At 41.6% G+C, this 24796-nt stretch overlaps 1 protein-coding gene across 2 annotated transcripts in view; it reads left to right on the top strand.

Moving 5' to 3' along the window:
- Positions 1-24796, top strand: part of PTPRM (protein tyrosine phosphatase receptor type M) — a 788961-nt gene that overhangs the window by 373118 nt on the left and 391047 nt on the right. For both annotated transcript variants that reach the window (XM_042962258.1, XM_042962257.1), the window contains exon 7: positions 3607-3900. In XM_042962258.1, coding sequence (XP_042818192.1) covers positions 3607-3900 — 294 coding nt within the window. The remainder of the gene's footprint in view (positions 1-3606; positions 3901-24796) is intronic.

The raw sequence follows: 24796 nt of genomic DNA, 5'->3' as shown, positions 1-24796 counted from the left end.
ACCTCTTTCTATCTCTGCACACAGTCAAAGCCAGGGATTATTGGCTTGCAGTTGTGGCTCAAATCTGAAATTGACTTTTCCTCCATTTGTAATTTTTTAAATGTTTATTTTTCTATTTTGAGAGAGAGAGAGAGAGAGAGAGCGCGCGCACATGAGTGGGGTAGGGGCAGAGAGAGAGGGAGAGAGAGAATCCTAAGCAGCCTCTGCACTGTCAGCACAGAGCCCAACACAGGGCTCAGTCCCATGAACCATGAGATCATGACCTGAGCTGAAATCAAGACTAATCAAGAGCTGGATGCTTTTACCCAATTGAGCCACCTAGTTGCCCCTCCATTTATAATTTTACAGCCATATTTTTCATATATTTTATTTTTTAATGAGATAACATGCTGAATTTTACTAGCATGTTACACTTAATAAAGTGTTCACTTGAGATAATTACTTTGAAATAATGCAATGACATTTTTAGGCCACCAGTATATAATTTAACTTTTTTATATGCACGTAATATTTGGAGTAGTGATTTCCTAAAAATGGGAAAAACTAAAGTCCATAGAGTTCGTAACTTACTTTCTTTCTTTCTTTCTTTCTTTCTTTCTTTCTTTCTTTCTTTCTTTCTTTCTTTCTTTCTTTTCTTCTCTCTCTTTCTCTCTGTCTTTCTCTCTCTTAATTTTTTTTGAGTTTGTAACTTTCTTGAGATCATGCGCTGATTTGGCACCAACCCTCCAAATGAAACCCAAGTCATTTTTTATCTTCTTTCCTATCTTATTCATGCCTGCCACTGCTTTTGAAATCTGGAACATGAAAAAGAAATATTTAATAGAGTCTCCATAATTTGTGTGTATGCATCTATATCAATATTATTTAATTATGTGAGGGATATATTAGGGATTCACATGCATATCTATTAGCTGTATGTTTATGTATCTGTATGTGCATAAATTCTTTCATTGCTGGCTTGGTTCGGAATTACAGTTGACCCTTGAACAATCAAGAGTTAGAAGCACGGACCCCTGCATAGTTGAAAATCTACATATAACTTTTGACTTCCCAGAAACTTAACCAATAGCCTGTTGTTGACTGGAAGCCTTACCATAACATAAACAGTCAATTAACACACATTTCGTATATGTATTACATCTGTATTCTTACAATAAAGTAACCTAGAGAAAAGAAAATGTTATTAAGAAACTCACAAGGAAGAGAAAATACATTTACAGGACTGGAAAATATCCGCATATAAGTGGGCTTATGCAGTTCACACTGTGTTCGTCAAGGCTCAACTCTTTTGATCATAATTTTCACTGTCAATTGGTCACGTATTTTAAATTGCTTTTTATCACTTGGTATAGATTGAATTCCTTCCTCCCTCCCTCCCTTTCTCCTTTCCTTCCTTCCTTCCCTTTGGGAAAATGTATTCAAAATTTATATATTGACTTATTCTGGGACTGATTCTTCCAGCAAACCCACAAGTATTTTGGGATGTCTGTTGCAGTTGTTTGCAGGTTCTAGTTGAATCTTTCATTTGATTTCACATGTTTGGTACTTTTCTTCATGGGGAATTAATAGAGAAAATACTCTCAGGTCAAACAAGCACTAAAGTTTTGTCTATTTTAGGACACTAGTAACAATATCCCAAATGAATGGGTGTGCTCAACTAACCTTCGTGGCCTTGCCCCTGAGTTGTAGTTTGAACGGCAGCTCAGCAACCCTTGCTAGCATTTGTGACTTCAAAGTAATTAACTGCTCTTTCAGCCTTAGGATATACTATAAAAGGCCCATTTCATGTCTCGGTTCAAGGAATCGCCTAATGATATAAATTGATGTTACATCACGATGAGTTGAGTAAGAACTGTTTAAAGAAATGAAGAGCTAGCACAAAGTTGTAGTTTATGAACAATAGGAACATAGTTTAGTAAGTTTACATGAACTTTATAGTCCTCCAAATACGATTCATCCTTTAGTGTCTATTTTGACTCGGTGTAATGAGATTTCCCAGCTATTTTAGAAAGTCGATATGACTCATCACACTCCATCCACCAAAGAGAACTGATGTTGCTGTTTATATTAGATTAGTTTAGGCATCTACCAGGTGTCATCTCAAGGGCCAAGGTCAGGTGGTCCTGGCTGCCCTGAGATCCCTTTCAGCAGGAAATACGATCATGGTCAATTGGCTGTGTCTGCCGTTGGAGATGACAGAATTTGCATCATGCAAGCTAGCATAAGCCAGTAGTGGAATATAGCAGACTTTATTTTTTGTGCACTCATGAGCTAAATGAGGAGTTGAAATACACACACTCACACACACACACACACACACACACACACACGCACAAACCACCTGTGGAAACATTCTTGAAAACAAAATTAGATCTTACATTTCTTTTTGGATAGAGATTCACTAAGATAGAAATACATTATTTTGTACATTACCTCCTTTCTCAGTATCATGTGTGGCACCACTTCCAGTGACATTGGGCACACAGGATGCCTTCATTTGGTGCCTGGCAAGCCGCTCAACCGGCACCTCACTAATAAACTCGGAATGCTATTAAAAAAAAATTTACCTACTTCTCCCTTTTCAGACAATGATCTAGAAAGAGTCCATCTCAGATTTTAAAGAATGAATGAGATTTTTTTTGGCTTTAAAGAGTATTAACTATTGATTGCCTAGAATTTTACCAAATTGAGCACAGCTTGCACTTTGCCTTAGAGCTTTTCTTTCTACTCTCTGCTTGAATCAGACTCATTCCTGAAGGTTCCTTGAACAGCAGCAGTGGCAGGCAGGCTTTGTTGCCCAGACTTCTTACTCCTCCTGTGGCTGAATGAGTCCATTGTGATGGATTTTTGGGAAACAGGTCACCCTGGAAATGCATTTATGCCGAGATAAACTATAATTTCGGCCGTGTTTTCAAACTGATGATATCTTTGGGATATAAATATAGGGAAACTGAATTTAATATTCTAGATAACTGGCACCTTTGATGATTTCAAAGACATTCTCAGTAAGGAAGTTGGCAGTAGAGTGCCTCATGGAGCTTAAGTACTACCACTGAGAGAGCTTTTTAGCAAGTTACTTTTAGTGGGGAAAAAATCCTTTGGCACCTTTGTAGGTGTATGAGAAAAATGAGTTGTGTCCTAAAACAACCTGGGGGTATACCTCCTTGAGCGATCTTAGGTTTTAAAGATGGTTTACTTCACAAATTTGAACATTATGAAAAGCTGCACCAGCACACTTCTTAAAAATAACCTAAACCAAACTATTCTCATCAGTTCACTCCCGAAGTATTCATGGCTTCTGTATGTTAATACTTGATGCACGTTTAGCTATTTAAAGTTTTTTTAAGCTTATTTATTTTGAGTGAGAGAGAGAGCAAGCGGGGGAGGGACAGAGGACAGGGAGAGAGAGAATCCCAAGCAGGTTCCACGCTGTCAGCGCAGAGCTCGACAGGGGGCTGTATCTTACAAAGGGTGAGGTCATGATCTGAGCCGAAACCAAGAGTCACGGGCTCAAGCGACTGAGCTGCCCAGGCGCCGCACACATTTAGCTCTTTTAAAACTGAAGAGCCAAGTGTCTGAAAGATAGCTCTGTGGTTTGCCTTTCAGAACCACCTGTTCCCATCGCTCCTCCCCAGCTCGCCTCCGTGGGGGCAACCTACCTGTGGATCCAACTCAATGCCAACTCCATCAATGGGGATGGGCCCATTGTTGCCCGAGAGGTGGAATACTGCACAGCAAGCGGGAGCTGGAACGACCGGCAGCCAGTGGATTCCACGAGTTACAAAATCGGGCACCTGGACCCGGATACCGAGTATGAGATCAGCGTGCTGCTCACCAGACCCGGGGAGGGCGGCACTGGGTCTCCTGGGCCAGCTCTCCGGACAAGAACAAAGTGTGCCGGTGAGTAAGGGAGACCTGGGACTCCTTGTTACTGCCTTTCTGGCGTTGACCTACAGCACGGTGTTTATCAGGCATTAACCTGCTCCCCAGCTCTGTCGGCATCCTCCGCAGGAACAAATAATTCCCTTCGCCCGGGAACAGTAACCCAACAGGACTTTGGGACCTCAAGGCTTGGTATTTCCAGGCAGCCTTCACCTCCTTTCTTTCCTTTTCCCTATTTTTTTTTTTTTATTTACACCTTCCTGTGAGTATCATCTAGTTTGTATAGGCATTCTCCCTAAGGTTGACGTAAACTGTCTGCTTTGATGATGTCTGCTCACAGGTCACATCGTCTCACCCTGGTCCCCTTGTTTTATGTTTACAGTTAATGCACTTTTAGCCTGGAGGGGCACCGGAATAATAGATTCCATCTTAGTGATAGCTTTAAAGCTGTGTTTTTATTGATGGATATTTAATGGAGGGGCTGCTTGCCAATGACATGGGGCCCATCTGTAAACTAAGCAAGGGTGATTTGTGGGCTGCGTGCACTCTTCAAGTTTAGATTATAAAGTTGTAATTGACTGCGCCGAGCCCGTTCTACAGCTAAACTAAAGTGGGGTTGATGGAGGGAGAGATGTAGAGTCTTAGAAAAATCAAAACCTGAAGAAAGCTCCCGTGAGAAGGTGTAGTGCTTTCTGTATGGCTACTTTCTGCCAGGGAAGGGGAGAGAAATAATACATGGGGATACTCAAGTGTTCTTTCCTCATTTAGATGAAGAATCCCTATATTGAACTGTGGGTTGTGGTGAGGAAATGCAATAAATTTTTATGGAATTAATTGAGTCCTCAGATAACAGTCTTTAAGTAGACACATCAGTATGTTTTGTTTCTTTTTTTAACTTTTGAAGGTACTCAGAGCACAGTCTGACCCTGGCTGGTGGGAGAAATGATTAAATCTGAACAGGTGTAGATGTTTCAGTATTTTTTCTTTATACTGTGGCGTGGGTACTGTTTCCACAAGTTCAAAACTTTATGGAAGAATTCTGTATTTGTGTTGTTGTTGTGGTTTTTTAAAATTTCATTAGAAAAGGGAACAGCTACTTCCCCCCGCCCTCCCCAGGGATACATGATGGGCCTGTTCTAGCCAACTGAGTGTCCCCCACCGGGTGCTCAAGCCACCTGCCATGCAGGGTCTCTGGAGTAAACAGCAGTTCTGGACGGGCCCTTCACACAGCCCTGGCTGATGGCTCCAAGGAGAAAGGAGTTTGAAAACCCATTCTCTTCCTCACTTCTCCAAATGATGGCGTCTCCTCTTTTTAGTTGAATAAAACTGCCCTTCTTTTTTTTGTGAAACAATTTCTTGTATTGTCTTATCATCGCAACCAGTGGCTATGTATAACACTGTCTATATCATTTCGCAGTAGAGGCATTGCTCTCAGATCTGTTATTGATTTGATAACTGCCTTGTGAAGTCTCCAGGGCAGATACTGTCACCCCCTTTTACGGGTGGGGAGATGGGAGCCCACAAGGACCCGCTCCCCTCCAAGCATGCTCCGTTCGCAGTACGTTTAGTATGATTTCACCTCAGTGTGATTTTAAGGAATCCTATTTTGAGCATGGCAATATATAGTCTCCCTCTCTGTCCAAAAAAAAGGGTAGAATTCCATTGTCTAGACCGAGAGATGATACCATCTGTTCCATTCTCGTCACTGACAACCCCGCCTACGTAATGTTTCCAGTCCTGTTCTTCCTTCCAGATTTCGTCTTTTCTCTTGGTTTTCTGCCTGTTTCAGCTATTGACACAATTGTTCTGTACATTTCCCCTGAATATAATGCTTGTATTTTTTTTTTTTTTTTACTGCTGCCTGATGTGTACACGTGTAACTCTCAAAGAGACGGCGTGCCTTTTAGAACACCTTGTCAGTCCTTTTGAAGAGATTAAAACCAATTTTGAATTGATATGTGCACGCCAACACTCTGCCTTAAAAGGTTTTAAACCTCACTTAAGCGAGGAAGCCTGATGAGAAAGCATGCTTTTTCATCTTACTGTTTGCAACCTCCGGTTGAACTACTCTGTCAGTGTCATGTGCTGGTGTTGAACATGGTTGAAAGACCTGCAGTTGGACAAGTCGGTCTTGGGAAATAGAAGTATGTTAGGTCAGAGAGTCAAAGCTAGAAATGAGAGGGGGAGGCATGATAGGTGGGCGAGGAAAGTGAAGTCCAATTTCTCTTTACTGTATGAAGAAATACAGGTTCACCCTTTCTTGACCTGAGGCTTTTGAGAAAATGGGAAGAAAAGGCTGGTGGCCGTGGCTCATAAGCAGTGGGACGTCGTGGAAGGCAGGGCTGAGTTACAAGGCAGGATACGGGTGCTGCAGACTATAGACTGAAAAGTGTGGTACGGTCCCAGACTGTCACTCGGATGGTTTGTGGGCGTTTGGGGCTCCCAAGGAGCGAGTCATGGAGCTTATAAGCGGGGGTGGGGTGGGGAGGCTTTAAGCGTGCCGCCAAGTAGATGGAAAATGTCCGTGGCCGGGCTTGAACATGAACACCGAATGAATCTGATAGGGTGATGTGTGGTAGGAATAGTTGCACATTTCATCCTGTATGGTTTAAATCCCAACAGTACTACTGTAGAATTAGAGTAATAAAATTTAGCAGCAGAATATACAAAAAAGAGATTGAGGATTTGGTTGAAATGTGTGGGAATCCATAATATGACCCATACCACTCTATAATGCTATTTCCTCAGCCCTATCCCCCACCAAAAACAAAACAAAACAAAACAAAACAAAACAAAACAAAACAAAACCTACTATAATTTTAGGTTGCATTAAGAAAGCCAAACACCCATGTTGAAGGAGGTGATAATCTTAACGTACCGGTGCTAGGTTGCCTCACTGTAATTATCACACTTATTTCTGATCCCTGAGTTTTAAGCAAGAGCACATGAAATGGACTGTACTCCAGGGATAGCACCCAGGTTAGGAAAGTTTCTGGAACCTTGCTCTACCAATGAGGAATGATGGAAAGAATTTAGAAAGGTGGTGGAGAAGAACAGAGGGCCTGTGCAAATTTGACAAGAACTGAATCATGAATGGTGAGTTTGCAATGGCTGATCCCTTCAAGCAGAACCTGACATTGTAGAAGGTGATTTCTGTATTCAGAGAAGGATTGAACTGGTTGACCCTGCAGATCTCTTCAACACGGAGATTCTGTGATTCTTGCATTGTTCTTTTTCTAATGAGATGGTCCATTGTATGTTTCTACCCTGAAAGTCTTTGACTTTCACTTTTATTTTATCTGTGTCCAGATATTCCCTTCTCGTGCTTGTCAAGTCCTGTTCTGCAGACTAGTGGAGGTCTGTGATGACATTTACAAAAATCTAAGCTCAAAGGGGGAAAATACTGCATTTTTAGCACTGCTAAGTAAATTAAATTTGAAGAGATGACTCTTATTTTGAGATACGGCACCTGGTTTTTGTGTTAAAATATCCTTTTTATGAAATAATAATGCTGGAAGTTACTCAAGCCATAGTTAGCAGTCGAAAATGGAGGCTCTGGGACCAGGCTGCCAGGGTTTGAGTTCTGGCTCTGCCCGGAGCTGTACATGTGACCGTGGGAAAACTGCTTACCTTCTGTGGACTTCCACTGCCTTATCCATCAAATGGGGATGATAATAAAAATATATATCTTGGGGGTGCCTGGGTGGCTCAGTCGGTTAAGCGTCCGACTTCAGCTCAGGTCATGATCTCACAGCCTGTAAGTTCGAGCCCCGCATCAGGCTCTGTGCTGACAGCTTCTGATTCTGTGTATCCTGTCTCTCTGCCCCTCCCCTGCTCACTCTCAGTCTCTCTCTCTCAAAAAATACATAAACATTAAAATTTTTAAATATATATCTTGTAGTATGGCCATGAGGCCTTCACGAGCTAATGTGTCTTAGGTGTCTAGAGTAGAACCTTACATATAGCAAATGGTCAATAAAAGTCAACTGCCATTTAAAATAAAAGTCTTTAAACATTTCCAATCAAAATAATTAGATGTTAACAACCTGATTTTGTTGCCCTGGATGTTTTACAAATAATTACTTACCTGGTGAATTGAAAATCTGAGGACCCGTTTTATATAATGGGCTCATAGAATTCTCAGCCTTAGAGCACTGCATTCATGACAAACGTCATTTCTCTCATTTCTTCTACGAAATCTGTTTCTTTTGGACAAGTTTTCGGTTTTCATTTCTGTGCCACACCACTGAGACCTGTCCTGTCGTGTTTTGGTGACACCCATGAAAATGTATTTGACTTCTTGCATTAAAACGGCAAAATCAGTATTTATTGTCCTTCTCTGGACGATGGAATTGATTTTCATGTGTGGCTAGTAGACACAATCTTGTTACCTGGTCAGATTTCTTTCAAGAATTGTAGCACACTTCTAGAGCTCTTGCTCCTTGTGTTTCTCAGAATTATTTTCAAATATATGCACAGGCTCTGTGCGTGTGACCTCGATCAAATCACTTAGCTTCTCTGGTTCTGTCTCCTTATCTTTAAATAAGGGCCATGACACCTGCTCTGACTGTATCAGAGGTGTTTATGAAAATCAGGTTAGATCTTATCTGTAAAGGTATTTTACAAATGATAAATATATTCTGCTTATGCAGTGTAGGGTATTTTTAAAAAAATGATTACGATAAGGAGCAAGTTTCAAGATTTATACACATACCCACGTATCTTCCAATTTTGCTGTTCAGCTATAGTTGGGTAACCTCGGAGAATTGAAATTACTTCAGTATATCCAGTTAAGCAAAATATAATTTAGTTTGTGTTTTCTACTATATCTTGTATTCTTATAATTATGTACAGCTAGATCCCACAAGCCATTAATTGGTAGCTCCTTGAAAAAGAGAAATGGGAGATGCTGTTAGATTAATTTTCACAGTGGACTTTTTATGTTTTATTTTGGGATCTTGATTTTATGTATCCTGGTTATTGTTTAACTGTGGCTGAGTGACTTGCTGATAGCTGGCCCCAGGAGTTAAAGAAGGATGGTGGTAAACTAATGACCTAAACAATTAAGATTGGTAAGAGTGGGAAAAAAGCAAAAGCAAAAACAAGCTGAACCGAAATATGTTCTTTAGAATTAACATAATGGAGCATCTGGAAAAAAGAATGATTGCACCTTAACAAAAATGTATTCATGAAATATTTATTGAACACCCAAATTTACAAGGCTCTGAGGGTAGAGCAACTGGACAAGGTCTACCCTCCGAGCTGATCTCTTTGGGGTATGTGAGGGAGGAAATGTGCAGTCAATAAACAAATATATATACATACATATATACTATCGTAAATGCTGCACAGAAAGACAGAGGAGCTAGAGAATGGAGGGAAGCAGGAGATTTTCTTATTAGAGTACCTTTTATTTTTAATTGTGGTAAAATCACATTCCATAAAATTTGCCATCTTAACCATCTCTTAAGTGTATGGTTCAATAATGCTGAGTACATTCAATCTCTAGAACTGATTCCTTTTGCAAAACTGGAACTCTGTAGCCATACAAATTCCCCAACCCCCCTCGCCAGGCCCTACCAAATACCATTCTGCCTCCTACCTTCATAAATATAACTACTAGGTGCCTCTTATAAGTGGAATCGTGTAAAATTTGCTCTTTTGTTACTGGCTTATTCCATTGGCGTTATGTCCTTAAGGTTCATTCATATTACAGCATGTGTGATTGGACCTTTTTAATTAATCTGATAATTGTATTGTTTATACTTAGTTCATGTGACTTTTTGTAAACTATTTTGAGACTTTAAGCACCAACTTGGGCTTCTAATGAAATTCGTAATGCTCAATGTATTAATTTTTTAATGTTTAGTTTTTTGAGAGAGCGAGACCAAGCATGAGTGGGGGAAGGACAGAGAGAGAGAAGGGGAGAGACACACATGAAGCAGGCTCCAGGCTCTGAGCTGTCAGCACAGAGCCCATCGTGGGGTTCGAACCCATGAACCGCAAGATCATGACCTGAGTGCTCAATGTATTAAAAAACACTTCATCTTTATGACTCATGGAAGCCTTGCCTACTAAAGCAGGTAGTACTGTTGTGCTGCCAGAGAGTCAAAATATAAATAAGTACTCTAGAAGTACCTTTGCAGGTGGTGCAGCCGTCCTGTCAGCCGTTGACCTTCTGTTTGTCAAGAATAGAGTGATACAAGAAATTTTAGATTGTGTTTTACAACGTACCATTCTTTTAAACTAGTAAAGGTGGGTACATTTTATGCCTATTTGCATAGAGGTGTATATTTGTTCTATGTATACCTCATTGGAACCTTTACATCATTGTAATAGAAACTTCAGAGCGCCCGGGTGGCTCAGTCTGTTGAGTGTCCCACTTCGGCTCAGGTAATGATCTCACAGTGCGTGAGTTCGAGCCCTGAATTGGGCTCTCCGCTGTCAGCATGGAGCCCACTTGGGATCTTCTGTCTTCCTCTCTCTCTCTCTGCCTCTCCCCCGCTTGCTTGCTCTCTCGCTCTCAAAAATAAATAAACATTAAAAAAAAAAAACTCCAAACATATGTTACATTAAAATTTCTTTTTGGTCTGCTTAGTTACTTCCATAACATGTAATTAAAGCCCTCTTATCTTCAGTGACACGAGACGTGGGCCATGTTTCCCATGTGCTTTTGGGTCCCTACCCCTTCAGATTCCCTATGGTCTGGGACAGATTGAGTTTGTGCCCAACCCATTGTGGAATATTTTCATGTATCTCCTGTTCTTTGTGACAGCAGTTGTTCTGTTGCACGAGAACAAATATATTTGTGTGTATTTGTTCTCGTGTGTCCTTGCCATGGGCTTTGATGAACACATGTATACGTGAGCAAGGGCTCAGAGGCCCTGACCATGGAAATGCTCTGTGGAACTACAAGGCTGCAGTTTCATGTGGTTTTTCAACACACACCCTGAGGATGTCTCTTAGTGTACTTTTACAGTAGTACCTTCTGTCCTACCTGCTCTTGTCTAAATCTCACGAGATTTTGGTTAATATTGGTTTTGAAATGTTAATCCCCGGGTTTGCTAAATGTGACACTGGAGAGAGTGGTTTTATTTTTATTCATTTTTAATTTTTTCAAAGTTTATTTCTTTTGAGACAGTGAGAGCAGGGGAGGGTCAGAGAGAGAGGGAGAGAGAGAGTATCTCAAGCAGGCTCGATACTGTCAGTGCAGAGCCCGATGCAGGGCTCGAACTCATAAACCATGAGATGACCTGAGCCAAAATCAAGAGTCAGACGCTTAACTGAGCCACCAGGCACCCCAAGACTGGTTTTAAATACACCTGAATGAGATTCACATACGGGAAAAGAGGAGTGATAGCTTCTCAGCAAGGGGGCCTTACATGATGCCCAGACTGTGTGATACTTGCATTCCACTGAAGGCCAGCGTCTCTGTGTCTTAGTTCTACTTGTGCGAGAAAAAGAATCATTCTGGTTGCAGTGGGGCTGATCTGAAATTATACCCTGCCAGGAGTTGCCTGGGTGGCTCAGTTGGTTAAGCGTTGACACTCGATTTCAGCTCAGGTCCTGATCTCACCTCACGGCTCATGAGTTCGAGCTCCACAATGGGCTAGTGTGGAGCCTGCTTGAGATTTTCTCTCTGCCCCTCCTCTGCTTGTGCTGTCTCTCTCTCAATAATAATAATAATACCCCTGCCAAAACCTGATTTGTTTTCTTCCTGTATCAAGGATAGCCCAATTTGTCTTTTCCGTACAAAACTATCACAAATACGAATTTGGACTTACACGGTTGACCCATGGGCCCTCATGAGCAGGAGGGAGCCTCTCTAAGATCTAACAATGGCTGCTATTCATGGGAAATACAGGCCAGAGACCTCACTGAATGGAACATAATTTATTTTTAATTTAAATGTATTTACTAGGGAAAAAAGTAGTGTTCTAGTTCTACTTCTGAAACAGCTCTGCCAAAGGGCATCATGTTTTTAATGCATTTCCAACACATGAAACCATTAAGAACCTTTTTTAATTATAAACATTAAAAGGGCATACGAAGTAGTTTCCCTATGAGGCCCTAGATGTAAATACATTGCATTAAGTAGCATCCTTGCATTTGGGCAGAGGACAGACTCATCGTGGCAATGCTGCATCTTTTTTTTTTTTTTTTTTTTTATAATATAATCAGCAGGCGTGTACAGGTCTTTATGCCCAGAGGCTGCACAGTAACCTCCACCTCAGATCCTGCTGCCTTTAAAGACTGGGTCAGCACTTTCCCTGTGTGTGAGCCCACAGGCATGTGGCATCGCCACCCAGGCACCCCTCTTTCACCTTAAAGTCTGACTGACTCGGGTAGTTCTGATACTAATAGCTAAAAACAGCTCAACAAATTACTTCTCTGTTCTGGACCTAACCTTCCAGGTAATTCTAGTCCTTGACACCTTCTTCTTCATAGCACTGCCAGGAGAACGAAATGGGCTAATGCATGAAAAACGACTAGCCGAATACTTTGGTCGCATGGCATGCCCTGAATTCGAAGTAGGCTTGCTAGTGGATTCTGATCAGTTTATAAAATTCATAAACTTGTCACCACCTGAGGCTAGTACTACCATGGCAGAACCCTCCAGTAGGACTGTTAAGCCGAGCAGGTTGGGTTTTATTTGGCACACCTACATCAAGTTGCAGTTTGCTGTAAGTAACACAAAACATGCATGTATGTCCTCAAGCTAATGTCAAAAAATGATTACACGTTCACTGGAATCTGGGAGAATGTTGCATTTGGACTCTTTCAAGTGTCGTCAGGGTAGAAAACCGCGTACGGCCCAGAGTCACTGGAGGGTAGCAAAGAAAATAGGGTAACTGAACTTCACGTGCGAGACATCGTTATTCCATGATAGTCGGGTGTGTTGCAATTAGTCGTGACTTGAGGAATGTTCTGACACTTCAAACCTTTGAAGAGTACTGTCCCCGACACTGTCACCTCTAAGTTGGCCCAGAACACGCCAAGCTTGACAACCACAGTTTGATTAGAGCAACAAGGCAGCCTGTGGAGTATGAGTGTTTTGGGGGGATGTCTTTCCTTTTGCCCTTGAGCCACAGACCTCAGGTAGTTTGGGGATCCTTATTGAATGAGATCGGAGATGAGGGTTCTGATGCTCTGGATGGAAGGAACTCAGGTACACAGGAAAAATCGTCCACTGTGAAGACTTTCTGAGACAGGCTAACCTGTGTTCTATGCCCCTGAACCAAGAGCAGAAAGATCTAGTCTCAGAATGGCTTTTATCTTCAGAACATCCTAGGAAAAGTTCACTCATTCTTAACTTCCCAAGTATACCACGTGTTTGTACCTGAGCCCTCAGATGCAGCATGTCCAAAACCAAGGTCAGGCGTTGGGAAATACAGTAGACAGATTTCATCTTTGACCTCTTATTCCTGTGTGCCTCTATCCATCCTTCCCTAGGCATGCCCAGATTCATTCCCCTCTTATCAAACCAGCTGTCAGCATATTTGTCCCCGTTGATGTGGACAGATAACTCATCAGAGTACATTCTATGGCATTTGGCCTCCAATTAGAGCTTGCCTGCTCTGTTCTGTAAGGATAAGGCTGTTTGTGTGGTTTAAAACTAAGTTAATAAGTAAAATACATGAGAACTAAGACCTGCACAGTAATAACAACAATTATGAAACCTTGATGATATGTCAAGATTTTAGTTTACGAGGGTCAACCATGTTCCTTTGCTTGTTTTTTTATAAATATTTTTTATAAATTTTTAGAATATAAAGAACTGGTAATTGCATCACATATTAGAATAAATTGCGAGGGAATAGATAACTTTAAAAATGAATAATGCATATCAACTAGATTAAAACCACAAATACAAGAAATTTTATTAGGAAGTATGGTTATACCTTTTCTTAAAATAAGAATGATAATAGAACTGTTTGATATCAAAATTGCTGATCTTCCAACCATGTTATTAATTACACTTGTAGAAGGAATAGTATAAGTAATAGAACTATTCAGATAAAATATTTCTATTGACCAAATAGCAACTCTTCTTCTATATAGATCTAGAAAAGTGACTGTAGACACAGATTTCCAGTGGGCATTGAAAACCCTCTCTAGCTTAAATTAGCAATAGAAAAGATACAGATGTTAATATATATTTCTGTTAAATATTATATATTGCTATTTCACTATTCGTGAGATAGACTATATTGCTTTTAAGTTGGATCATGAATCATCAAAAGTAACATTTTATTTGTTAATGTCTGTATCTTTTTGTCTATTTTAATTACTGAAGTAATAAGTGCCATATAAGGCGGCAAACAATACAGAAGTTAATAGATGCTCACATCTTTCTTTCAGTTTCTTTCCTGGGGATAATACTTAAGTGTTTTCCTTGCACATCTCTCTTTATGCCCATATAGGCATATAAATATCAGTATATGTCCCAGATCTGTTCCTTACTGCTCATTCTATCAGAATGAGATCATATTGTACATGGTATTCTGCAATTTTATTTCACATTTGTCAATAGTTACTAAACATCTCTCCAGTTGCTAGAGTCTAGTACTATATATATATATATATATATATATATATAATTTAATTCTGAGGAGTAGCTATTTATTTTTCTGGAATATGGGTACTCTAATTACTCAGCTCTCCTCCCTTTTCTTTTTTTATGTGAGCTCTGTGCCCACTTGAACTCACGATCACGAGATCAAGAATTGCATGCTCTACCCACTGATCCAGCCAGACACCCCTCAGCTCTCCTTTTTTTGATGGGTAGGGAGGTCATTGTTTTCTATTAAAATGAATATTTCAATAAATATTTGTACATATATTTCCTTACATTAAAATGTTTTTATTTCTGTAGGTTACAGTTTTAAGGTAGGACTGGTGGGACAAAGATAGATGCATTGAAGATTTTAGTAGATGTTGTCAGATTACTCTCCGGAAGGTTCTAGTATCAGCAATGTGTGACAGTTGATTTCTGAATGTACTTTTGAGCAGTGAATATTAATCTCTTAAATTTTGTTTTTATTAGCTCAGATATGGCACATCACTATTTTAATTTGCATTTCACTTTTTCTCGTGTTTCTAATTGACTTTTTATATTACTTCATCATGAACTTACCTATTTCTATCCTTAGGATACTTTTCCAATTGTTCCCTTTTCATTTTGTAGGAGTGTTTTATATAGTAGGATTGTTAACCATTTGTCCTATGTTTTTTGAATATTTTCCCTCATTCTACTATTTGCCTTTTGACTTTATTCATGGTATATTTTATTAAAGAGAAATGTTTAAATTTATGTAGTTAAATCTATCAGTCTTACCCTCCAGGGCTATCCATATACTTTAATATATGATAAAACTGTCATTAGAATTTAAATCAATCCAAATGGAAGTGAATTTATTATCAGTAGATAGCCAGATATGAAGTAACATTTGCTAATTAAACCCTTTTTTTTCCCTGTGGCTACTCACTTTCCAGTCTTGTTTTAGAAGTTATTTTCCCACATTGTCTTTGAATATTTTAAAAAGAGTTTTTACACTTAGATCTTCAGTCTGTGAAATTCTGGTCAGAAAGTCTTGCGGGGAAGACTACAGGACTGGGGAGTCTTCTGGGAAGGGTTCCTTTGCTCTTTAATTATGTACAAGGAAAAATGATCTTTTCTCACCTTTGCTATGGGATGCTGTATGATGTGGTATCCAGGAATGCAGCAGGTATCAATTGACCACCAGGAAATCAGCTGAAAGGATACTGAGTAGGAAAGCTGAGTAGACATAATCAAAATACTCTCCATCCCTCATTTTAGTTTGTTTCATTTATTTATTCATTTATTAATTTATTTGACAAATACTTATTAAGACTCCATGATTTGACAGGTATCCTCGAGGCTTTGGGAGAAGCCCAAAATGGTGAGAAAAACAAATGAATACATTGCCCTCATGGATGTAACTTTCTAATTCAGAATGTCTTCCATTGGTTTTTTGGGGCGCCTGGGTGGCTCAGTCAGTTGAGCGTCCAACTTCGGCTCAGGTCATGATCTACCTCATGGTTCTTGAGTTTGAGACCCTCGTCGGGATCTGTGCTGACAGCTCAGAGCCTGGAGTCTGCTTTGGATTCTGTGTCTCCGTCTCTCTCTGTCCCTTCCCTGCTCATGCTCTGTCTCTCTCTCTCTCTCTCTCTCTCTTTCTCAAAAGTAAATAAACATTTAAAAATAAAAATAAAAATAAAATCTGCCATTGGTTTTCAATGCATGCACATATTTAAGTGAAGCAAGGCTTGCATAGATTACCCAAACAGTGTAGGGAGGAGGTTCTGACAGTAACCATAAACATTAGGGCAGACTTTACAAATAAATCATTTTTATCGGGGTGCTTTGTGCTGCAAGTAGCATAAAGCCAGTTCATATAAATTAATAAGGAAACTTATGAACTTGTAGTAACAGGAAGTCCATAGATAAATCAGTCACACTTTACAGGTTGTTGATTTGATTTCTCAGTAGTATTACCCGGGACATGAGTTCTTTCCAAATCTCCCTTGCATTGGTTTCACCCCGAGGCTGGTCTTCTTCATGGTCATAAGAAGGCCTTTAGAAGCAACTAGGAAAATATGCTTTATTCAAATCTGTCAGAAGGGGAAGAGAAACATTTCCCCAAATTTAGAATATCATTCCTTCCTTTCAATCTATTAGGCCAGTAAGGACTAATAATAATTGCCAGGAGATTTTTGTGAAATAGTTGGCTTAGTGTCCTTATTCTCAAACTTTAATGTAGTTTAGTGATGTTAATGTATATCAGAATCACCTGGAAGCCTTGTTAAAAGGCAGATCTCCAGGTCCCACCCCAGAGTTTATGATTCAGTAGGTTTGGGGTCAGGCTCAGCAATGTATATTTCTAACAGATACCCAGAGGGTGCTAATGTTGCCGGTTGAGTATTGCTGATTTGGAGGAATGCAGATATACCCTTGTATCACACACCTGTTAAAACTCAGGACACTGACAAAACCTCTCGCTGGTGCGGATGTAGAGCAAGAGAAACTCTCAGTCGTTGCCGGTGGGAATGCAGAACAGTACAGCCACTTTGCAAGACAGCTTGGCAACTTCTTACAAAATGAAATACGCTCCTGTCGTGCAATCCAGCAATAGGTCTTCTTGGTATTTACTCAGAGGAGTTGAAAACTTATAACCGCCCCCAAGCCCTCACCTGGATGTTTACAGTAGCTTTGTTTATAATTGCCAAAACTTGGAGGCTACCAAGATGTTCTTCAGGAAGACACTAAATAAACTGGTACATCAAGACAATGGAATATTATTCGTTGCTAAAAAGAAATGAGCTATCAAGCCATGAAAAGACCTGGAGGAAATGTAAACGCATATTACTAAGTGAAAAATCCAATTGTAAAGGCTACGTGTGTACACTTCCAAGTACATGACATTCTGGAAAAGGCAAAATTGTGGAGACGGCGAAAAGTTCAGTGGTTGCCAAGGTTTAAAGGGGAGGGATGGATGAATAGGTGGGGCGCAGAGGATTTTTAGGGCAGTGAAAATACTCTGCATGATTCTGTAATGGTGACTACATGTTATTACACGTTTTTCCAAACCCAGAGAATGTACCACACAGAGAGTGAACCCTGACATATACTATGGACTCTGGCTGATAATGATGTGTCAACGTAGGATCACCAGTTGTGACAAACATACCACTGTGGTGGGGGAAGGAGATATTGGGGGAAACCGCACATGTGTGGGGAGGCAGGCGTATATGGGAAATCTGCTCAGTTTTGGCTATAAACCTAAAACTGGTTTAAAAATAAAAAAGGTATATTCTTGGGTCTAGAGATGGGACGAGCTATCCCTGAGCCACAGGGCATGGAGAACAAAAGCTGAATGAAATTAGAGATTTGGGGAGCTAGTGGGAAGGATGAAGGAGAATAAATGCTGGATAAGAACCAACAGGGTACTTTATGCAAGTTGATGAATTGAATGCGGTATTTATAGTCAAATTACTATTGAGAAATTCGGCAAGGTTTATTTCTTATCTTGAATAAATATTAAGTACGATCTGTGAATCAGAATTGGTATCTGCAGAGAACCTTGCTTTTAATTTAAAAAAACACCTTGATTTTACTAGGGATGCTAGAAAAGTTTACTATAGGGATTAATTGGAAATCCATTCTTTATACTCAGTGTGGATCTAACCTTGAGTTCAGTTATAATGGGAGAAATTTATATTACCTGAATTGTTTAGAAGATGTTGGGATGCAATTTGCCCTGGGCCTCTCATGCTTCTACATATCTTCCCAGCAGAGGCACCAGTGCCCTTTGTCCTTGGCTGTATTTTCAAGGATGTTTGGACAGGGAACAGCCTTGAAAGACAGAATTAGTGCCTCCCGCTGGAGCAGAAAACACGCTATATTACTGTTCAGTATAATAAAGATAATATCTCTCTCTGGAGCAAAGGGCAGACACGTTACCTTACACACATAGTAAAAGATTTGGATTCCCTACACCATGGTTCTTCAGATGTAACAAAAACCTATTGCAAGTGTAGCATGACTTGGACCCTGGGACTTTGGGGGCATGGGGAGCCCACAGGAGCCAGAAGCTCATGTCACTTCCTGTGCCATTCGTAATAAAGTCCTTTGTCTCTGACCTAGGAATCTCACATCTTCTGTCTATAGAACTGGGACAGGTAACTTGTTAATTTGCAAGTTGGGTAAAATCTCAGCCCCTTTGCAGTTCCTGACAGAATATATACCTAGAAGAAAAAAAGATTGAATTCTTAGTAACTCATTTGACTCCTACATTTCGTTGAGTGGGAAGTTGAAACCTGGATATCTGAAGCAACTTGCACACGTGCACCACGAGTCTGTTTGCACAAGTGCACATGGATTCTGTTCACAAAAGTGCACAGCGAGCCTGTCTGCACAAGTGAAGCGAGTCTGTTTGCACAGGTACACATCAGTCTATTTGCACAAGCGCACAGTGAGTCTGTCTCACAACTGCAGTGAGTCTGTTTACATAAGTGCGCACTGATTCTATTTACAAAAGTGCACAGAGAGCCTGTTTGCACAAGTGCAGTGAGTCTCCTTGCACACGTGCGAGTCTTTTTGCACAAGCGCACAGTGGGTCTGTTTGCTCAAGTGCAAAGCAAGTCTATTTAATAAGTGCACAGCAAGTCTATTTACACAAGTCCACAGCGAGCCCGTTTGTGCAAGTGCACAGCAAATGTGGGGCTGCAGAAGCAAGCTTGTGGCTTGAGGTGCACTCTGCCTTTTGCCTCACTATAAAACCCGGCTCCAGAGTCAAGCCTACAGCCCTGGTTCAGAGTTGATTTAAAGATGTGATAGGACATAAAAATCTCTCATTTCAAGATAGAAGCAGATGAAATTGACATAAACTGTGTGGGGTAGTTAGTTGTATATAGCATACAGATAGAAACTGACAGGATTATTCAGCACTAAGAGCTACTTGAAGGAATAAAAGATAATTATCTGCCAGGGTCATTGAGCTGTAAATCTAAGAACTACAATGCAAGATTAGGCGACCTTCTCTATTACTTCTCAATTTGTGTGTTTGCTTGTTGCTGCAATTCTGAGGCCGGGTGTCAGTTTGTTTTAATTTATAAAGTGGTACTCTGACCATCAGGTATTACACATGTCTTCTAGCCTGAAGGATCTATAGGTGATCACATTAAATGTCGCATCCTCACATTAGCAAACTTGACCTGCTCATTTATTAGGTGTACATTGGTAATACTTCTTTTTTTTGGGGGGGGGGATTGTTTTGAAATATCAGTATGTATCTTTTGTGCTTTAAAAAGAATTTCTTTATAGCACCATGAAATCATAACTCTTGTTCTATATCTCATCAATATTATATCTTACCTGTAGAGCATCCTGATCAAATCTCAGCTTTAATTATTTAAAAGGTTTATATCATAAGGGTAAGGTTGAGATATTAACTATCATGAAGGGTCTGTAAGCAGGGGACAGACGAATCTTTCATATCCATTCCAATACTGCTTCATAATTTTTTAAAAACAAAGGCACATCCTTCTGCTCTCCAAATTGGCTACAGCACCTTTTAAAAAGCAATGCTTCACTATGTGAGGCTGACAGAACATGGCTGTAGGTACTACCCCTGTGTTTTCACTGAGCCATAGGCCTGTGGCAAAGAAAATTGAATGTTACCTGGGTGACCTATCTGTAAGCTCGGTCTTTAATTTCATTGTGACTATCGAAGCTCTCAATGTAGCCAAGGTGAAAACAGAAGTGAGGGCAGAGCGGTGATTTCTGCAGATGATCTGTGTCCAGCCATCAGAAGAAATCATTGACCCTCTGTTGTAGTTTTCTTTCCTGACCACCTTTGTCTAACCCGCCTAAGCATATAAAACATACATACATTCTATTCTAGGATAGCATCCTGCGGTTTCTCAGAATGACTTTAAAATAAATCAGCAACATAGATTACTCTGTATACAAAATTATTGGAGATTGGGAAGCAGAAATATCCAGCAGTTAGCAATTTATAATTCCTTCTGATAAGGTCATCAGTTGGGCACCTTGGAAGCATTTTAATGATAGGTTTGGAAAAGTATAGCTGAGTTACTCTTTTGGAAAGATTATGAATCGAGGTGTTCCATTTGAGATGAATAGTTAACATGTTACATAAAGTATTTATTAGTCCAAATGAAAAACGTTTAGATGAAACCTTCTTCTCCCAAAGAGAACATAGAGCCCTTAATACATGTGCGTTACTTCTCTTTTTTCCAGCAGTTTATGCTCAGAAAGTGGTATCGCTTTGAATAATTAATAGCAGAAATGAAGTATGAAGTAAAAAATGAGGATGGGAAGGCACGGGCTCCGGCGTCTTGGTGCTGTGACTCCTGGTCCCTTGTCATGGCGAAGTCGGCCGGCAGCGCACAGAGAGGGTACACAGGGGAGGCCGGGAGGGGGTCTCAGGAGGGTGTGGGATGGGTTGCGCTGGCACGTCAGTTGAAGCGGCTTTGGACCCATTTCCTCTTCCCGCCTGAGAGGGACTTCAGGGCAGGGCCAGCTCATCCACATGTGGGTTCGGTCATTCCCAGGGTGCGTGCAGGTCCCCCGCCCTGTTCTCAGCCCAGCCCGGAGGGGCTCCAGACGCTGCCTGCTGGACACACTGCTGCCTTCACTGGTGCTGGACACCCCGTTTGCATTACCTGCGTATCTGCAACTCCTCATCCCCGAAGTGCAGCCAAGCATCTCCCTCTTGCCCGGCAGCCTTCTCCTCCCAGGCAAATATTTTACTGCCAGTGTCTCTCAGCTCAGTAGTAATCCTGCATACCCACTCGTTCTGGCCAGAAAAGTATGACTCACCCTTGACTCTTTCCACTGCTCTGCCTCCTATGTGGAATCAATCGCCAAATCCCCCCACCCCCATTCTTTTTCCTAAAAATGTGGGTGTTCGCGCAGTTTATCTGCAATGCCACTGCGCGGCCTCAGCCACACCCCTGGCTCACAGTGTTTCCCTCCAATTCAGCATCACAAGCTCCTTTTGTTCCCCTCCGGAGTTTCTCTCTCCTGTAATCAGAGCTCTTTAAAACTGCAAATGTAGGGGCGCCTGGGTGGCTCAGTCGGTTAAGTGTCCGACTCTTGGTTTCCGCTCAGGTCATGATCTCACGGTCTGTGAGTTCAAGCCCTGCGTGGGGCTCTGCGCTGACAGTGCAGAGCCTGGTTGGGATTCTCTCTCTCTTCCTTTCTCTCTGCCCCCTCCCCCATTTATCTGAAAATAAATAAGTCAACTTTAAAAATAAAGCTGCAAATGTAACGATACCAGGTCTACACAGAAAGACAGGGAAGTAAGTACAGATTCCTCACCATGCTGCGGCCCTGAGCGCTCCTGTCCCCTCCACTGCTTCATTCTCCATTCCTGTCCTCACAGGCCAAAACACCGGGTGCTGGCTTCGTGTGTTGGTCTGTCTCCGTCCGCCAGAGTGTAAGCGCGGGGAGGCCAGGGCTTTTTTTTTTTTTTTTTTTTTTTTTTTTTTTATCATCTTGCAGTGCTTGGGGCATCGAAGGCACGTGAGGAACAGGAGTGAACAGCTGGCCTAGGTCCCCCCGCCATCCGGCTCTGGCCTTCCCTGGCCCTCAGCCCTCCCCAGTGGCCCCTCTGCGGTCTCCCTTCCCATTTATAGTACTTCCTTCTCTCCATTCAAGCTGCTCTTTCCTGCCTGAGAAGCGCCGTGAAGGTGGTGCCCCCACCGCCAGGCTCCCCCTCTGTTGCCCCTGTGTATCTGCCCGTCAGACCTCTGTTCACGGATCCCTTCCTCAGGGGGGGCTTTCCCTAAGCTCTCTCTGGGCAAGGGAGACATGCATTCCCCCACAGCCAGTTTTCAAACCTCCAATCTCTCTGCTACACGAGAAGCCTCCAGGTTTCAAGAACAGTATCTGTCGTATTCACTGATGTACACGCAGCACCTGCCCAGTGTGCACGTTCAGCAAATACTTAGTGAATGAATCCGTGTCATTTAGAGTCTGGATTAGCATCTAACGAGTGGTGAGTGATGAGTTTTTTTCCTCGAAGGAGCCACTTATATCCGTCAAAGTGGAGGGCAGGTGGGCCAATACCCAGGTCCCCACCAACGTTTCTCTGCCTGAACTGATCTCCCAGCTGATGCCTGTGACCCCCAGGCTGCCTCCTGAGGGGTGCTTGCCACGTGATATAGCACCTGTGCCCAAAGGGGTGTTGCATGTATGGAATTTTCTCCAGAGGTGGTTGGAGCCGGGAGCTTTAGCAAGGCCTGCGAGGGACTTCGCACTCAGTGCTCCAGGCACCTGACCAGCCCCTCCCCGACAGCTTCTGTGTCCGTCACATTGGACCTTTACCGCTTCCCAGAGCACAGTGGTTCTCTGTCACATCTCCACACCATTTCACGTGCCGTTCCCTTTTCCACAAATTCCTTTCTCCTCTGCTTGCCGAACACTTAGCATATCCTTTGTAGAAAGAGACTATGAGGCCTTGTCATTTCTACCACACAAACCAGCACCCTGCCCCTGTCCTGTGTCATACTTTGAACCTATCTTTATTAGGGCGCTTGAGTCTCCTGTACTCCAGATATGTTTCCTGTCCCTGGCTCCTTCATTAGTCTGTAGGATAAAGACGACAAAAACATAGGCTTACGTGTCTCCGTCTCGTGTCTCCGTATCGTCTCAGTTCCCCGGCACGCACAACGTGCTCAAGAACGTGCGGGACATTTAGTTCTGTCTAGGTCAGGCCACTTTCTCCTTTTCACACATTTTCCTGTCTTCCTTGCCACCAGCCTTTTTGGAGAAAATAATCTGTGGAAGGTCATTATCAAGTTCTATCAGCACGTATTTAATGTGTGTTTAGCTGCTTTACTGTCACATAAAAACGTGTGGTAGTAAAATAAAGTAATAAAGCTGTCAATAAAAGCTCTACTTCCACTCAATATTTAATGCTAAAGAGCAAGAGACATTTGAGATATCCACCCATAATAGTAAATCGGCATTATCAAGGTTGGTAGGTGATCAATTTGCCTTGAAATACTGTTAACTTGACGAATAAAAATGTAAATTGTTACAGCGTGGCCTAGCAAGCAGTGTGTTTCAGCAGTCCTTATGGAATAGTCTCCAAATAAAGCCAGGTATGAAGTAGCTCCATGCCATGAGGCCACGTCGTGGTTTTAAAGGGCAGTGAGGACTGCAGTCACAGTCATGGAAGAATCAAGAAAAATGCCACCCCCTCAGTACCCGTCACTAGTGCATTATAATTTATAAGGCACGGTACATCCATTTTTTTGCCTGATCCCCCAAATGACTGTGAGGTAGTAACAGTGTCCTTATTTTTCAAATCAGGAAGCTGATGTCTCAAGAGGTTAAGTGATATTCAGAAGCCACACAAAACTTGGATGCAGTTCCCTATGTGTCTGGCTCCAAAGAGGGTTCTTATCTGTTAGGGCATAGCTACTTCACTGCTAGGGAACTAAAATTTTCAGATTGAAACAAATTTAATTTTTTTAATGTTTTTTTTTTTTGAGAGAGAGAGAGACACACAGAGCGTGAGCAGTGGAGGGGCAGAGAGAGAGAGAGAGGGAGACACAGAATCAGAAGCTGGCTCCAGGCTCCGATCTGTCAGCACAGAGCCTGACGCGGGGGCTTGAACTCACGCTGAGATCATGGCCTGAGCTGAAGTCAGATGCTTAACCCACTGAGCCACCCAGGCGCCCCCAGATTGAAACAAATTTAGAAAATATGTAGAAAATCTACCATCGCGAAGAGTAACTTGACACAGTGTTTGGACTAGGTGAACTCTGGAATAGTTGTTGTCCTAACCACCATCCAGGGAAAAGGAATTGGAATACAGATGTGAGTTGTTTCACAGTCGGGGATACATTTCTAGAAATGTCATTCCATTGTCCCCGATGGTCTGAAACTTTCAGAATTCACAGGAAAGTAAACCTGTATTTCAAAATTATTCTGTGAAGTTGGAAGATAAAAGGAGAGCTGTCTGAGGCCCACTGCTCAAATAGAGGGGCTAAAAACATTTTAAAAAATTCTGGAGAGCTTATCAGAATTTGAAATGAAGGTGATAACAGATCCCCTATAGTTCAAGTCCTCAGTACTGTGTAACAGGGTTTAAAGCAGCTTAGCTCAGTCTGACACACACAGAATCAAAGCCTTTTGTAGGGTTTTTGAAATGCGTTTTCATTCTCTCTGGAAAGAGAAAAGCAGATTCCTGACTTTTTTGCACCTGGTTGCCTAGGAATATTTTCTATTCAGTGGTTCTGGCCCATTCTTAGAGCAACAGAGAAACACAATGGCACTTATTCAAACCAGCCATCACCTGGCAGTGTTTCCCAATTCTTCTGTGTGCCAGAAAGAGCCGGTATTGTCTCAGTGCGG

Source organism: Panthera tigris, chromosome D3 (assembly GCF_018350195.1).
Source record: "Panthera tigris isolate Pti1 chromosome D3, P.tigris_Pti1_mat1.1, whole genome shotgun sequence".
NCBI lineage: Eukaryota > Metazoa > Chordata > Mammalia > Carnivora > Felidae > Panthera > Panthera tigris.
Note: the sequence above shows the minus strand (reverse complement) of the source record. Positions and strands in the feature narration are given on the sequence as shown.